This window comes from Lacerta agilis, chromosome 9 (genome assembly GCF_009819535.1).
Source record: "Lacerta agilis isolate rLacAgi1 chromosome 9, rLacAgi1.pri, whole genome shotgun sequence".
NCBI classification, from domain to species: Eukaryota; Metazoa; Chordata; class Lepidosauria; order Squamata; family Lacertidae; genus Lacerta; species Lacerta agilis.
Genome location: NC_046320.1, coordinates 68501118 through 68513624, shown reverse-complemented (window position 1 = coordinate 68513624; position 12507 = coordinate 68501118). Strand labels below are relative to the sequence as shown.

The window sequence follows — 12507 nt, the reverse complement described above, 5'->3', positions numbered from 1 at the left end:
TATTATGATGCACGTATTAATAATATTCTTGCGCCACTTGAAAATAAAATAAAATAAACAAGAGAGAAAGACTTTGGGGACCTGAGCTTGGCTCTGCACTGAATTGGTTCAATTATTATGTGATATCAAGTCCAGCTTGGAGGGGAGGGGAGGTATGAGTTGTGCGGAGGAGGGTGGGGGCAGAGAAAATAAACATCCTGGCCATGATGACAGAAGTGTTGCGTGGATGCAAAGGGGAGCTAGGAAGGGTATAAAGAAGCAGGTGGTCCAGGAAGGCGGCAGATTCAGGAGGCAGAAGCCAGGAGAGGAAGGCAGCCTGCAAGAGAGATTTGTACGCCCACCAAGATGCCTGAGACATCTCTTCCAGTCTATGTCCTCTGCCTACTCACCTTGTCCTCAGCTTGCTACATCCAGAACTGCCCTCGGGGAGGAAAGAGAGCATTCCCAGACACAGAAATCAGACAGGTAGGAGAGAGAGAATCTCAGTTGATGCACCTGCAAATCTCAATTGATGCGCCTGTCTCTGGAAGAAACTGATTTTCTGCTCCTTTGCTAGTTATGGGGGAATGGTTCCAAAGGTGTCTTTGTGTGCTTAATCCTTTTTCTGCTTTGCTCTGCCTCTCGGACTTGCTAGCTGCTCTGCAGGGATGGAGCTCTGCTCCTTGTGGAAGTGAGAGAGGTGCTGCAACTACGGATAGCGAAAGAGTGAAGGAATGCTCACTCAAGGCTGCAGAGACAGCCATACCATTAAAGGACATTTAAAGCGCACCCACCCCAAATCCTGGGAATGGCAGTCCACCCCTCACAGAGCTACAGTTCTCAGGACCCTTAACGAACTACAATTCCCAGGATTATTTAGGTGCTTTAAATGTGTTCTGAACACACGGGGAGTGCGCTGCCATAGATTATATGTCTATATGAGAGGGAGATACGACAGTAAGCAACTTAGGAAAGACTTTAGTTTGTGTCTTAGATTGTTGAGATGCTGATGCATCTACATTTATTCCGGCACAATCTCAGAAAGAGGCAAAACCTCTACTAGTAAAGGTGTGGGGATCTCGAAGCACAGCTTGGAACCTTCCAAGCCGGCCCATTTCTATAGCCTGTGTTAAGCGCTGCCCTGCTCTGTGCTTCTATTCCCTTGCAGCGCTAGCAGAGCCAAGTGTGGTTGCTTGGGGTTCAGATTTGGCCCACAGCTTGCCACTAACCCATAGGTTAGATATGTTCCAGTCACCCTGCTTTATTTATCTGTGAGCTGGACATTGTGAAACCCTCCCTCGAGGGAAGCAACGAGGTCATGCTCTGTGCGCAGCTCGCGCACTAGAAACGTTGCAGATTAGATTTATAAGCATTTTTCATACCAGCACTCGTACTGAAGCATTTACTCCCTTTTGATGCTCTTTTTCCAAGCGGCATAGCTTGGAAAAAGAGCATCAATTCCTTTGCAAAGGCCTATGTCTAGGCTTGCACCATTCCTTTGCAAAGGCCTCTTCAGTGAGGCACATGCAATTAATGTTTCGGTAATTAAATGTGAGTGCGGTGCAAGCCTAGACATAGCTACTCAAAAGTAAGCCTTATTGAGTTCATTGCTTTTTCCTGTAAGACCAATTGCAGTCGTTAACAGTCAACAGGTTTACCACTCCTATCAGCCAATCACCCATTCCCACCACCCTTCTGAGTAATACCCTTCCCCACCCTCTCACTATATACAGTATAAGGGTCTGGTGACTTCTGTTTCAGTGTGTCTGAAGAAGTGTGCATGCACACGAAAGCTCATACCAATGACAAACTTGGTTATTTTGTTTCAGCCAGGTAAGTAAGTACAGGATTGCAACCTTGATCGCCAAAAGCAAGGGTGGGGAAGCTGAGGTCCTCCAGATGTTGTTGAACTACAACTCCCAGTATCCTCCGGGGCATTTGGCCATGTTCCCTGAGGCTGATGTGAGCTGCAATGCTGCACCAGCTAGAGAGCCGCATGTCCACCATCCCTGACTTCAAGCTTCTAGCCCTGCTGCTTTTAACCACTTTCTCTGCACACAGACCAGTGCAGCGTTGCCAACTGATAGGAAGAGAAGGGCCTGGTCTGCTCTTGTGCCTTTAACAGCAACTTAAAGGTAGCAGGTGGTTTTCCCAGCATGACTGTCTATTATTGCATGGCATCTGCACATCAGGCAGAAGCTAAAGGGGGAGCTGCACTTGCCAGCGGAAAAGTTGGCAAACTCATTCCAGTAGGTGTGCGTAGGAAAAAGGAATTGTCGCCCTGGCTTTTAGATGCTCCGTGTTCAAAGCGATTCTTCCATTATAGCACAATTTCAAGTTAACCCATTTCCTCCAAACAGCCGTTTCATATTAAGTTGTGCTGCTCTTCTGAAGAGACCTCTTACGAATGAATAAAAGCAATGCAAAAGAAGTAACCATTTACAACTGAGGTGCATCAAAGGTGATTCATCCATGTTAAGCAATAATTGAATGATTCTCTTACCCCAGATATGCCCAGTCAACGGCTTCAATCTGTGGGACTGGCACTGTTACAAGCAATCAGCCTTTTGTGTTTTGTGGAAACACAAACTTTGGAACTCCCTGCCTATTGACACCAGGCAGTTCCCTTTGCTGTACTGTTTTCAGCACCTACTTAAAACACTTCTCTTTTCTTTAGATGATTTTAATACTTTTTTGCAAACTGCTTAAAGTGTTTGTTGTCGGGGAGGAAGGGAAAGGAGAATGTGAGCCGCTTTGAGACTCCTTCGGGTAGTGATAAAGCGGGATATCAAATCCAAACTCTTCTTCGTTGCAATCAAGCGGGATACAAAATTTGTTAAAGAAATAAAAAAACTAATTGGTGAGGGTCAGCTTGTTGAGCTAAACGTTCACATTTGCATTCGGTTCAAATGAAGATTCCTGGTGTGATTGGAGTAAAAAAGAAAGTCCATTTCTGAACCTTGCTAAAAAGAAACAGATTCAGAGAGAGGCACATCACTCTGCCTGGTAGATGTGGTGAGGAATTTTAAATATGAAACGATTAACTAATACAATTCCTGTATGAAATGGGGAGGGGGAGGGGAATGTTCACCACCTTGAACTCCTTTAAGAAAAGGTAGGAAGATAATGTGCATTAAATTCAGTGTGTTTACCTTGAGTAACATTAAGTGGGATGTCACCCAGGATAATATGCATAGGAGTGTAGCCTCAAATGGTTTTGAACGGGGAATTAGAGAAATCAATCCTGGGGAACAGGGCTGTGTTAGCCAGCATGGTTGGATGGAACCTCCAGTTTCAGGGGCAATATATCTCTAAATACTAGCAGCTAAGGCAGGGACAGGGATTCCCCTGCTTGTGGGGTACCTGGCAGCATCCGGCTTGTTGCTGTGGGACAGGGAACATTGGTCTGGATGGATTTTCATGAGCCCTGCTGGATCAGACCAAACACCCATCTAGTTCAGCATACCTGTAGTCACGTTGCCGTAGCCAAACTCAAACTGAGCACCACCCCTCACTCTCTGTCTCTCTCTCTCTCTCAGTGCATCCCCTGTGGTCCTGGAAAGAAAGGAAACTGCTTTGGCCCCAACATCTGCTGCGGAGAAGAATTTGGCTGCTACTTTGGCACCCCGGAAACTCTGCGCTGCCAGGAGGAAAATTACCTGCCTTCGCCCTGCGAGGCCGGAGGGAAGCCCTGCAGCGCAGGAGGGAGGTGTGCAGCATCAGGCATATGCTGCAATGACGGTAAGGGTATCCGTGTGCGGGAGATGAAGATCACCAAGAGGGAGTGCTGGAAAGAGGCAGAGGGGGAATGTGAGTCAGAAAAGTCACATTAACTGCTACAAGTCATGACCAAGGGTCATTTAGTACAACCCCTGCAATGCAGGAATCCCAACTAGATCATAGAAGACAGATGGCCACCCAACTAACCTTTAAAAAGTTCCACTGCCAAGTGGCTCTCGCACTCAGAAATTCTTCCTAATGTTTAGTCAGAATCTCCTGTTTCGTATTTGAACCTATTCCTTTGGGTCCTGGAGCAGCAGAAAAGAATCTTGCTGTGTCTTCCATGGGACAGACCTTCAGATATTTGAAGACGGTTCATATCACCTCTCAGTCTTCTCTTCCCCAGGCTAAACATACCCAACACTCCTTCGACCATTCCTCATAAGGCTAGATTTCCAGACCCTTGGTCACCCTGTTTGCCCTCTTCTGAACACATTCCAGCTTGTCCATATCTCTCTTAAACTGTGGTGACCTGAGTTGGGCACAATCATCCAGGTTGGGTCTGAGCAAGGCACAATAGAGTGGCACTGTTACTTCCTTTGACCTGGACACTGGACTTCTGTTGATGCAGCCTGGAATAGTATTCGCTTTCTTTGCTGCTGCATCACGCTGTTCTCTCATGCTAAGCTTGTGGTTTACTAAGACGTCAAGATCCTTTTCACATGTACTACAGTCAAGGCAGGTGTCACCCATCCTATATTTGTGCATCTGGTTATTCCTGCTTATGTGTCAAACCTTACATTTGCACAGTGGTACCTCTGGATGCGAACAGGATCCGTTCCAGAGCCCTATTCACATCATGAGCAGAACGCAACCAGCAGCGCCGCTTCTGTGCATGCCCGTGGCGTCATTGTGCATGACTGTGCATGTGTGAACCGCCGAACCCGGATATACCCCATTCTGGTATTTCCAGGTTCGGCACGTTCGTAACCCTTCGCCGAACGCAACCCACAGTGGCCGTAACACAAGGTATGACTGTACCTACAGAAATTCATTTTTTAAAAAAAATTGGGCCCACTTCTCCAATCTGTGAAACTCATCTTCAATCCTGATTCTCTGAGGTCTTAGCTACCCCTCCCAGTTTGGTGTCATCTGCAATTTGATGTATGCCTTCACCTAAGTCTTGTTGAACAACAACGGACCCAGGACAGAACCCTACAGCACCCCACTTGTCACTTTCTCCCAGGATTATGAGGAATCATTGGTGAGTCCTTTTTGGGCTCAGTTAGTCAAACAGCTACAAATCCACCTAACAGTTCACACCCTCTAGCCCACATTTTACCAGCTTCACTGCAAGAATACCAGGGGAGACTTTGTGACGAACCCAAAAGGCTTGCCAGAAGATTAAATCACAGAAAATTTCATGTATATTTTTTACTCCTTTCTTCCACAGAGGGTTGCACCACAGATGCAGCGTGCATGGATGAAAACAGCGGCAGGAGTCGAATGCCCTCTGAAAGGAACCTAACTTTGCTGGACAGCTCGGCAGGGGATCTCCTCCTCAAACTGATGCACATGGCGAATGCAAACAGGCAGCAACAGGGGAAGCAGCAGTTTTACTGAAGCCCATGGGGAGGCAGCCCCCAGAACACCGGTTCTCCAACTTATCTTTCAGAACGCCCTCAGAAAAAGAAGAATCCGAAGAATACCCTAAGTAGCATAAAGAAGAAATAAAAAATTGGGAGACGGAAATGTAAATACACAGCAAATAATAAAAGTCTTTTATTGCATTGTGTTGCATGTTTTGTCCTGTGTCATTTATGCAGGGAAACACTGGATATTTTCAAACACATGGTGGGGATACTTTGGGCCCCTTAACTCTGGTGATTTATTGCAGCTGTGTTCTGGACACAAATCCACATTGGTAGTGGATTTAGCCTGCTTTAGTTGGTTAGAATAATAGAATCATGGAATTGTAGAGCTGGAAGGGACCACGTGGATCATCTAGTTCAACATCCTCCAGAGGTTTTTTTGCCCAAGGTGGGGCTCGAACCCATGACCCTGAGATTAAGAGTCTCATGCTCTAACAACTGAGCTATGGTTCTATCTGAACACATTGCTGCTGTCCGGAGGGGCTGCAGCGTTAGAAAGGCACAGTAAGAAAATAAACCGAAGGGATTTCTTAAGACTACACACCATTCCCTGTTTCACTTGCATACCATCAGGTGGTAGCATGTAAATATTTTCAGCCAATTCATCGTACAAAAAAAGCTGTGTTGACATTGTGATGAGAAACGTTCAATTTCTCTTCAGCGGCAATTTTAAGCATTAATCCTATGCTTTCAAATTTCACAGTTGGTGAATAGGTCTCTTGGTAATCTTGATCCGGAATCTGTGAAAAACCACGAGCAACTAGTCTCGCCTTGTGCCGAATTACCTTTCCATGTTGGTGAGTCTTGGCCTTAAAGACCCGACAACTATCAATTAACTTCATGGAAGGTTGCATTGGAACCAATTCCCAAGTATTTTTCTTCTTTAAGGAATCAACTCCAGCCTTCGTGGCATTAAGCCAAGGCTCAGCATCCTCTGAGGACAAACCTTGAACCTCTTGGAAATTTTCAGGTTCAAAAACCCGTTTTGCGTTGCTAGCAAGAGCCATGTTAGCAATAGCCATGTTAGCGTACTCACCAGCATACCTTTTAGGAGGTTTAGCTTTAGTGGCTCTTTCGCTCCTGCGTATGATACATAAATCCTCAAGATCAGGTCTTTCCTTCTTTGGAGAAAACCGTCCTGTAGTGAAAAGGGGTACCTCTGATTCAGTATCAGACTCATCAGATGGTTTGAGGGATGTTTTGGTGCTTTCGTAATCGGCTGAGTCTGTATCACTACCGTCATCACCATCTCCTACACGCTCAACATCAGATGCATGAGCTGTATTATCAGAAGCAGGGTGACACTGAAAAATCCCTGTTGCTGTTCAGTCGTGTCCGACTCTTCGTGACCCCATGGACCAGAGCACACCAGGCACCCCTATCCTCCACTGCCTCCCGCAGTTTGGCCAAACTCATGCCAGTCGCTTCGAGAACAATGTCCAACCATCTCATCCTCTGTTGTCCCCTTCTCCTTGTGCCCTCCATCTTTCCTAACATCAGGGTCTTTTCCAGGGAGTCTTCTCTTCTCATGAGGTGGCGCAAGTATTGGAGCCTCAGCTTCAGGATCTGTCCTTCCAGTGAGCACTCAGGGCTGATTTCTTTAAGGATGGATAAGTTTGATCTTTTTGCAGTCCATGGGACTCTCAAGAGTCTCCTCCAGCACCATAATTCAAAAGCATCAATTCTTCAGCGATCAGCCTTCTTTATGGTCCAGTTCTCACTTCCATACATTACTACTGGGAAAACCATAGCTTTAACTATACGGACCTTTGTTGGCAAGGTGATGTCTCTACTTTTTAAGATGCTGTCTAGGTTTGTCATTGCTTTCCTCCCAAGAAGCAGGCGTCTTTTTATTTCGTGACTGCTGTCACCATCTGCAGTGATCATGGAGCCCAAGAAAGTAAAATCTCTCACTGCCTCCATTTCTTCCCCTTCTATTTGCCAGGAGGTGATGGGACCAGTGCCCATGATCTTAGTTTTTTTGATGTTGAGTTTCAGACCATATTTTGCACTCTCCTCTTTCACCCTACAGTGTCCCATTTTGCATTGCATTCAATACTCCTAGTCATCCTTATTGTTTTGGTATCAGACATTAACACATGATAAGCACCTTTCTCATAACCAAGAAATATGCCATGCAAACCAGGTTTGCTCAACTTGTTGTCCTGAGGTGCATGAACTCAGACATCTGAACCAAAAATTCTGAGGTGTTTGATGAAAGGCTTTTTTCTGGAACAGCTTTTCATAAGGAGTGCAGCCTATGGCCGATGAGAACCTCCGATTGTAGCAGTAAACAAAACAGTTTAAAGCCTCTCCCCAAAAAGGGTCTGGCAAGTTGGCATCATGAAGCAATGCCTTCATCCCCTGTTGGAGTGTTTGATTCACTCTCTCACAGATACCATTTTGCCATGGTGACCTGGGACAAGAAACTTGATGCTCAATGCCAAGTTCAGCCAGATATTGCTCAAATCCAGCTGAGCAAAACTCTCCACCTTTCTCTGTGAACAAACATTTCACCTGGGTATCATTAACATTTTTCAACAATGCAACAGAAATTTTTAAACCTAGAAAAAGCATACTTTTATGTCCCAGCATGTAGACATAAGCATATCTGGAAGATTGGTCAATGAAGAAAAAAAAATACCATGAATTACCTTGGGAATTAGAGGTCCCACAAGGTTGGCATGAAAGAACTGATTAGGCGATGAAGCCTTCCTCCCGGACATTCTTCCCTTGGGAGCCATTTTGACCTTGTTTTCAGCACAAGAAAGGCATTTCATGTGGTACTTGCAATTCTTCAAGGACATGCCCTCAACCAAACCCGGCATTTTAGCAATGGCTGAAAATGCAAATGACCTAGCTTGTGGCAGTAGTCATGTACACAATTATCATGCAATTTCACATTTTGTCATATTGCAACATTGCTCATCATTTACAGCATTAGAATGAACATCAGGTATAATAAGGCAACAGAAATAAACTCAAATTTGCCATACAAAATGACCTCATTGCCCTTGATAATTTCACACTTGGTCTTAGTGAAACACACTCACAAACCTTGTGAAGTGAGCAGCAGTATGCTCAGAAGATTATCTGCCAGGTGTGGGACATAGTACATTCTTGATTGTTGTGTTGAGGCTTTTAAGAAACACAGTCCCTTCTCCCTTGCTCTGCAACAGCCCTCCATCAGCTTGATGAATCTTTCCCTCCTGCATCTCAAGCTGGATGAACAGGCTTCTGTCTTTGCAAAGATGTTGGATGGCACCTGAGTCAATGACAAAAGACAGCTGCAAACGTTTACTGGAACAGCATGTGATCAAAGCTTTGGGTTGGGCGGGTCCCCGGGGTTTCCCCCCCACCTCATCCTCTGGAGCCACGTTTAGATTTAGTGCGCTTTTTACAAAACTTCTGTAGATGTCCCACTTCTTCACAGTTGAAGCATCACTGTGCTTTAAAAGCTGTGGCACCCTATGGACTCTGTGCAGATGGCTTGGGAACGTTGCTAGTAGCCCTCTCCTGGCAATGATTGATGGCTACTCGCTGATCCATCTCATTAAGCAAAACACACACCCCACCCCACATGATCAACAGTTAGCTGTGCTGCTGGGACAGCTGAGCACCAATTGAATCAAAGCTTGTATCCAAACTGTTGATAATCATGAAACAGAAAATATATTCAGCAAGCGTCACTCCCCACTCCTTAAGCTCCTCCCTAAGGAATTTTAGCTGCTTCAGTTGTGATTCCAGATCACAACCAGGCTGAAGCTGCATTCGGCAAAGCTTCTTAAAATATGTGCTAGAAGAGCCAGCAGCTGTTCTCAGGTGGATATCTCTGAGAGCATCCCACATCTGCCTTGCGGTCTTCTTACCTTGCAGATTAATTAATTGGGTGTCAGACTCCCAATGCAATCATGCCTCTGGCCCTCAAATCTGCAGTAGTCCATGCATCAGTGAGTGGGGGTGGGGCATCCTTCAACATGACATGCCATAGCTTCTCATGCAGCAGCAGACTCTCCATTCGAAAGCTGCATGTGACGTAATTCGTCGCATCAAGGCAAGGAATGTGAAAGCCTTGTTTCCACCCTGTGTTGCGGTCATTTCTACCATTCTCTTCAGCCAGCAAATGCATCCCACAACAGCAGAGATTTATGATTGGCAAAGCACTTCTCTTTCAGTCTAATCAGCAAACTAGCAGCAAAACAGACAGACGTGCCTCATTAGCAGCTGGACTTGAGCCACATTCCATCATGTCGCCATAAATCACACAATTCTGGGCCCATAACTGATAACAGGTCACAGGACGCTCCCCTTGTTCTCGGAGTCCCATACACTGCAGCGACACACATCTGAAAGATATGTGCACGCTTTAGCAGAGTCAGCAAAAACAAGATTGTGCAGAAAATGTGGCATTAAGCATTTTATTTACAACAAAGAAAACAAACAAAACGAAAGAATAATGGTGTGCTGTGAGAGCGTCTTCTCACACATCCTCTCTGTCTGGAGAGAGAGAACAAAGAGCGGAAGTTGTCGACATGACTTCCGTCCTCATACATACAGTGGTAAGAAATGTAAACATTGGATCATGTGACCCTTTGCAATAGTTGGCAGTGAAAATACTGGCAATAAATATATCAAACATTACAAACTTCTGTAAACAGGGGCTGCCTTCAGATGTCTTCTAAAAGTCGAGTAGTGGGCCCTCTGAGAGGGGTTCGTTGACATGTTTGCAATTCACAAAACTCCCCCTTGCATATTAATGCCATGTTCCTAAGGTCATTCCATGCTGGTGTCAGGGAAGCGTCTTCCTTTGGGAACCGCACTGCAGGGGTGGTATGGGGGCACCTAAGGAGAAGTTGCTCGGAGCTGGGGGAGTTGTTTGGGCCCAAACAAACCACAACACTGCAAAACAGAGGGAGGAGGGTTGGTGAGGGTCAACTCACCAATGCGCACAATGTTGGAAGCCCCTGAATTAAAACATGGAGGTAGCAAACAGCCTTCACACCCAACAGTCTCATGTTAATGTCTCCAATGCAGCTGTTGAACATTTTGCAAAAGGATGAGAGTTAAGCATCTTCTGCCACTACCTTGCAACTGGGGAGCTAGGCACTGGATATCTCAAGGGGGTCAGTTGTCAGTCATCCCTCTTTTATGTGTGTGGCAGGGAGGGCCTATGGGGATATCCAGGCACGGGTATGTTCTGCTGTGAGGCACACCTCCTCTTTTTTGCTCTGTGGAACCATACAAATCCGATATGGACAAGCAATTGCTATATGCAGCAAGGAAAGAGATTCTGTACCTATTAAATTTCACTGGTTCTGCTCTGTGGAACCATATAAATCTGATACGGACAAGCAATTGCTATATGTAGCAAGGAAAGAGATTCTGTACCTATTAAATTTCATTGGTTCTGCTCTGTGGAACCATTTAAATCTGATATGTTTGGCACCAACTTACCTGCAAGGGTTGTTCTTACTTGGTTGCCTCCTTGTTGATACCAATGCAGTGGTGCCTTGGTTCTCAAACTTAATCCGTTCCGGACGTCCGTTCCAGATGGCGCACTTTCCCATAGAAACTAATGCAAAATGGATAAATCCATTCCAGACACTTTTAAAAACAACCCCTGAAACAGCAATTTAACATGAATTTTACGATCTATCAAGACCTTTGATCCATAAAATGAAAGCAACAAACAACGTACTGCAGTCACACAATCAATCAATCAGTAGCTGAACTGGGTTCCACACAGTCACAAAAACACAAAATAAATGGCAAAAACAGACAGACATACACTCAAAACACAAGTGTGACACTCAAAACGGTGCACATTCGACTTCCAAAAATAGTTTGAAACTGGAACAGTTACTTCCAGGTTTGCAGTGTTTGGGTTCCAAGTTGTTTGAGTACCAAGGCATTTGAGAACCAAGGTACCACTGTAATTCATTTTCAAAAGCGCTTTCCCTGTTACATGCCTGCAGGAATAAAGAGCAGGGGTAGTTTGTTTTGTAGAAAAACTGCACAAGGAGGAAGGGTTTAATTTCCTTCATGAGTGTAAATCACCCCAGGAATGAGATAAGCCAACAGGCGCGTGGTCAGCCAAGCCAGTTGCTATGGTAGCAACCCAATGCCATCAATATAAGTGATTCTGGCACATCAGCTCATTGTGTCCAGGGTCTTGTGCTGGGTTCAATCTTGTGAAGTGAAGGAGTCTGTCCGGAAGTATTGATTTGGAGTCTGTGTTACGTCTTCACCTGCTGGAGCAGCAGAGATGCTTTCTACTTGTATGTATGTATCTGCAAAAGCTGTATGTATCCGGAACTGTTTTACTGAAGCGTTGTCTTCTTCAACAGTAAACTATTGGAACCTTAGGCTGCCTCTGTGTGGTGAACGGACCTGGGGGGACTTCCGCAACGTGGGTATCTCACTTCAGATCGCCAACACATCTCCCTTCCACACTTTCCTCCTTGTGCAAGGCAGGTTACTCATCCCCTGGAGTAATGTTGCACAGAGAAGCTAGGGTGGCTGAAAACGAGGAAGAATCAGTCCCATCTCCACCCCGACCCCTGCAATGAAGACCCAACAGGGAAGTGTGCCTATGTGAATTCTTTGCAGCTTAGTGGTTTATCCCCAGTGGGACTGGGTTATGCTCTCTGCACATGCATAGAGGTATACCACAGGTATGTACTTGGGGAAGCATGTGTCCAAGATGAAGTCCTCGGTGTTGTATCTGCAGGACAACCCCAAAATGTGCTCTAGAGAGGCCTCCAATCCTCTGGAGCAGATTTTGAGGGTGTGCCGGGGGCTACAGGCAACAAAAGCAGGGGATTTCACCAGGCAAGACGAAGTCTGTTGAGTGAGTGGCATAGCAGCATTGGATATAAAATCACAGTATTGCTGAGTTGGAAGGGACACAAAGGGCCCCCATCCCCCTGCAATGCAGGAATCTCAATGAAAGAAAATCATATACAGTGACTGATTTACGTATAAGCTAAACAAGCTATAGCTTAGGGCTTCACTCTCTTGAGGGTCCGCAAAAAAATAAAAGGGGAAAAAACTGGATGTACATTTCCAAAATATAAGATAAAAAACAAATAAAACCTACAAACAGCAACAGTATTTTGTTTTGTGTAGGCTCCTACGATGTTAGCCTGTCCCTAAT

At 45.4% G+C, this 12507-nt stretch overlaps 1 protein-coding gene across 1 annotated transcript; it reads left to right on the top strand.

Annotated features, from left to right (window-relative positions):
• The first annotated feature begins 281 nt into the window (after positions 1 to 281).
• LOC117052930 (vasotocin-neurophysin VT-like) lies at positions 282 to 5481 on the top strand. Its single transcript, XM_033160309.1, has 3 exons — positions 282 to 465; positions 3519 to 3720; positions 5153 to 5481. Exons 1-3 carry the CDS (start codon positions 346 to 348, stop codon positions 5320 to 5322), a joined length of 492 nt encoding a protein of 163 aa, XP_033016200.1. The 5' UTR covers positions 282 to 345; the 3' UTR covers positions 5323 to 5481.
• The last annotated feature ends 7026 nt before the right edge of the window (positions 5482 to 12507 follow it).